General features: G+C 39.5%; 1 protein-coding gene across 1 annotated transcript; it reads right to left on the bottom strand.

Annotated features, from left to right (window-relative positions):
- Positions 1–1,261: 1,261 nt before the first annotated feature.
- On the bottom strand, positions 1,262–1,978 carry LOC127865998 (tigger transposable element-derived protein 4-like). Its single transcript, XM_052406176.1, has one exon. It carries the CDS (start codon positions 1,976–1,978, stop codon positions 1,262–1,264), a length of 717 nt encoding a protein of 238 aa, XP_052262136.1.
- Positions 1,979–3,827: the final 1,849 nt, after the last annotated feature.

Here is a 3,827-nt window from a genome sequence, read left to right as displayed (position 1 = left end):
TGTGTATTCATATAATAAATATCATTACATATAAAAGAATGACTTCTTAAGTTTCCCCTTTTCCTAAAAAACGACGCGTTTTTCCCCTTTGGATGGGCCCCGCAACCATTCCCCTATTGGAGAAAAAAAAACACTGGCACAGGAAAAATGCTCAAATTTAAGTGCCTGGTTGACCACCACTAGAAGGCCTGTTGGTTTCACATTTTGGCTTGTTGACTCAAAATTTAGTTATTGAGAACCCTGCATACCACCCCAAATTTACATTAGTGAAATATTACCCCATTTTTACAACAGTGAAATACCACTCCACATTTACATCAGTGAAAATAACCTCAATCTTTAATGTTATTTTTTTGTAGCGCCCCCCCCCCCTTCTCTTTTGTGCAATTGTTTTATCTAGTGCAGTATGGTTCCTTTTTCAGTTATTAATGTTTTTCTGTCCCGGACAACCATAATTGAATGCTTATGGGGCAAAGGTCCTGCAATAAATATTTTATCAAATATTTATTAAATTTTATAAAATTATTTATTTAAATAATTAAGTAAGCCTTGTTCCAGCATTATCACTTTATATCAAATATATATACAGTCCACTCTCGTTATGTCGAAGTCGGCGGGAATAAGAAAAAATATCGAAATAACGAGAGTTCGAGATATCCGATTTGGCGTTTTTAAAGAAAAAATAAGACGAATATTTACCTTGTTTTTAACATAAATATACCTGCTAAGTGGTCTAACTAAAGCCGTCACCGTGTGGCGTAATACTCTCTACCTGATATACATGTATACGCGTTTTTACGAGGCATAATTAAATTTAAATGCTTAAAATGACGTTTTAAGTATTACATAATTGCATGAACACATGCGGTTATAATTTTTCTAAACTGTCAAGTAAACATCCGGTAATGTTGCTATTTATAGTTATAATGCAATTGACGTCCAATCAAGACGAGGGTTTTCCATCTGAACATGCGTAAATCACATTCCAGAATACTGAACATTTTGTAGTTTGAAATGAAAAGTTCAATCGGTTATAAAATAAAAAATAAAAAGCCATTTTGAGTCTTGTCTTTATTATCTTTATTATCTTTATTACTCAACATCCCCAGATCTAGATACAGGCTTGAAGAATTCAGTTATGACCTTCTGCTTAGAACAGACAGTCTGCAGAAATTGTCTCTGAACAATCAATTCCACGTCGGCGGCCTTCCTCTGGCCGTCGGAGTGCGAAGAGAGCTGCTGAAGATAGCGCCTGATTAAGTCACATGCCTTCAGTGCCTCGCTTTCCACCGTGACACGCTATTGACTTAAACTCTAAAGTCTTCTCTGGCAGTGCCCTGTAGAAAATGGCCGTCTCGTCGGCGTTGAAAATGTCGTCGGCAGCGTAAGTCTCTAGGATAGTCTGTAGCCGGGACTGCCACATGGTGTACGCTGCATTGGTCTTGTCTACAGAGTTTGCTTCTCCGCTGATTTTCTTCATACACAGGCCGTGCCGATTTTTGAATCTCTCTAACCAGCCGCCGGAACAGTCGAACTCGGTGCTGGAGACGCCGAGTTGCTCAGCATACAATCTTGCCTTTGCCCTCATGGTCTCGCCGTCGATAGGTGTATTCTGCTGTCTGGCGTTTTTGAACCACGCTAGTAGGGCCGCTTCTATATCAGGGAATTTTGCTGTCCGCGCCTTTTTTCTTGCGAGCTCGAGATCGCCGGTCAGGAATTTCGCCTTAATCTTGTCCTTATTCTTAATCCACGTTGATAGCGTATTTTGTGGGATGCCAAACTCTTCTGCTATCTTCTTCTTGGTCTTGAGACCTTTCTCGACTTCTATGATGGCCTCGTACTTTGCCTTAAACGACTTATTCTCAAGCTTCCGCTTAGTCCCCCTCTTGGCCGATCCAGATATCCCCCCAGGTTGGATACTGGGTCCTTCTCTGGATTGCTCGACCGACAAATCAAAATATTCTTTCAAGTTAGCCATAATAATAACTGTTCGAGTTCAATGATAGAACAACATTCTGTAAATTTGCGACGGTTTATATACGCACACATATAACTCAATGCATTTTGGAATGTTGTTTGTAAAAACAATTAGTCTTTCGGCCTTTCGGCAGGCTGTGCATTAATTGCAGTTAATTGATGTTAAAGTGACAGTTAAAGTGACAGGCCTTACTCAAGTTTTAATTGCTAACGACATTACACACGTGTGATCATTGATGCAATCAACGGATCGATTTCCTACCGCACAGTATCGGGGGCAGCCGGGCGAAGCGGGGCGGTAAGTATCAAAGACAATTTTTCTCACCTTTTGCCGACACTGGGACAGTCATTCGCACTTTGAGATAAACCACAGTAAATACATGTAAAATCGGGACTCGGGACAAAATTTTATATCAACATATTGAATTATTCGACATAACGAAAATCGAGATATCTGATATTTATTTATATAGATAAAGAAGGAAAAAAGTTGGGACATTGAGCTCACTTAGACATATCGAGAATATCGAGATATCCGATGTCGACATAACGAGAGTGGACTGTATATATATACGTCTATATACGGCCATAGTTCAATTACTTCAATATTCCAAATATTCATAGATACGCAAACATCCTTAATTTTAATTTTGGACTAACATCCTGCGCCTTGCAGATATCGTCAAATGTTTGCGTAAAATCTATTTTTGTTTACATGGAAGGCAGATTGTTTGCGTGAAATCTACTAATGTTGACATTGAAGGCAGATGCAAACAGCATAAACGTGCAAAGAATATGAACATGAGCACAATTATATCTGCCATCATTTTTCTTGCTGCATACAAGTATGGTAAGAAATCTAGGCCAAAACATCTGGATAAGACAGCTTCAGTAAAACAAGAGGGTCAACATTCATCCTTGTTGACTGTGAGTACTTAGTGGATTTCTAGGAATAGCAGTTAATAACAAGGGCTGTTTGTAAAACATGCATGCCCCCCATATGGGCTGTCCATTGTACTGGCAGCCATTGTGTGAATACGACTTTTGTCACTGTGACCTTGACCTTTGACCTAGTGACCTGAAAATCAATAGGGGTCATCTGCAAGTCACGATCAATATACCTATGAAGTGTCATGATCCTAGGCAAAAGCGTTCTTGAGTTATCATCTGAAAATCATTTTACTATTTAGGGTCACCATGACCTTGACCTTTGACCTTGTGACCTCAAAATCAATAGGGGTCATCTGCGAGTCATGATCAATCTACCTATGAAGTTTCATGATCCTAGGCATATGCGTTCTTGAGTTATCATCCAAAAATCATTTTACTATTTCGGGTCACTGTGACCTTGACCTTTGACCTAGTGACCTGAAAATCAATAGGGGTCATCTGCGAGTCATGATCAATCTACCTATAAAGTTTCATGATCCTAGGCATATGCGTTCTTGAATTATCATCCAAAAATCATTTTACTATTTCGGATCACCGTGACCTTGACCTTTGACCTAGTGACCTCAAAATCAATAGGTTTCATCTGCAAGTCATGATCAATGTACCTATGAAGTTTCATGATCCTAGGCCCAAGCGTTCTTGAGTTATCGTCTGACAACCACCTGGTGGACGGACCGACCAACCGACCGACCGACAGACAGACCGACATGAGCGAAGCAATATACCCCCTCTTCTTCGAAGGGGGGCATAAAAATTGCATCCGTTATCTGAATAAGTGGCTCTTGACTGACTTCATAGAAATACATGTTTAATGATATTAAGTACAAATCTTTCCCCATCACTGCCATGTCATGATAAAGATTCATAATTATGTATATTGGGCACGTATTATACATATT

Source organism: Dreissena polymorpha, chromosome 1, assembly GCF_020536995.1.
Source record: "Dreissena polymorpha isolate Duluth1 chromosome 1, UMN_Dpol_1.0, whole genome shotgun sequence".
Classification (NCBI taxonomy): Eukaryota; Metazoa; Mollusca; class Bivalvia; order Myida; family Dreissenidae; genus Dreissena; species Dreissena polymorpha.
Note: the sequence above shows the minus strand (reverse complement) of the source record. Positions and strands in the feature narration are given on the sequence as shown.

Excerpts from the sequence above, each read along its gene's own strand:
- LOC127865998 (XM_052406176.1), bottom strand. The coding sequence starts at position 1,978 with ATGGCTAACTTGAAAGAATATTTTGATTTGTCGGTCGAGCAATCCAGA.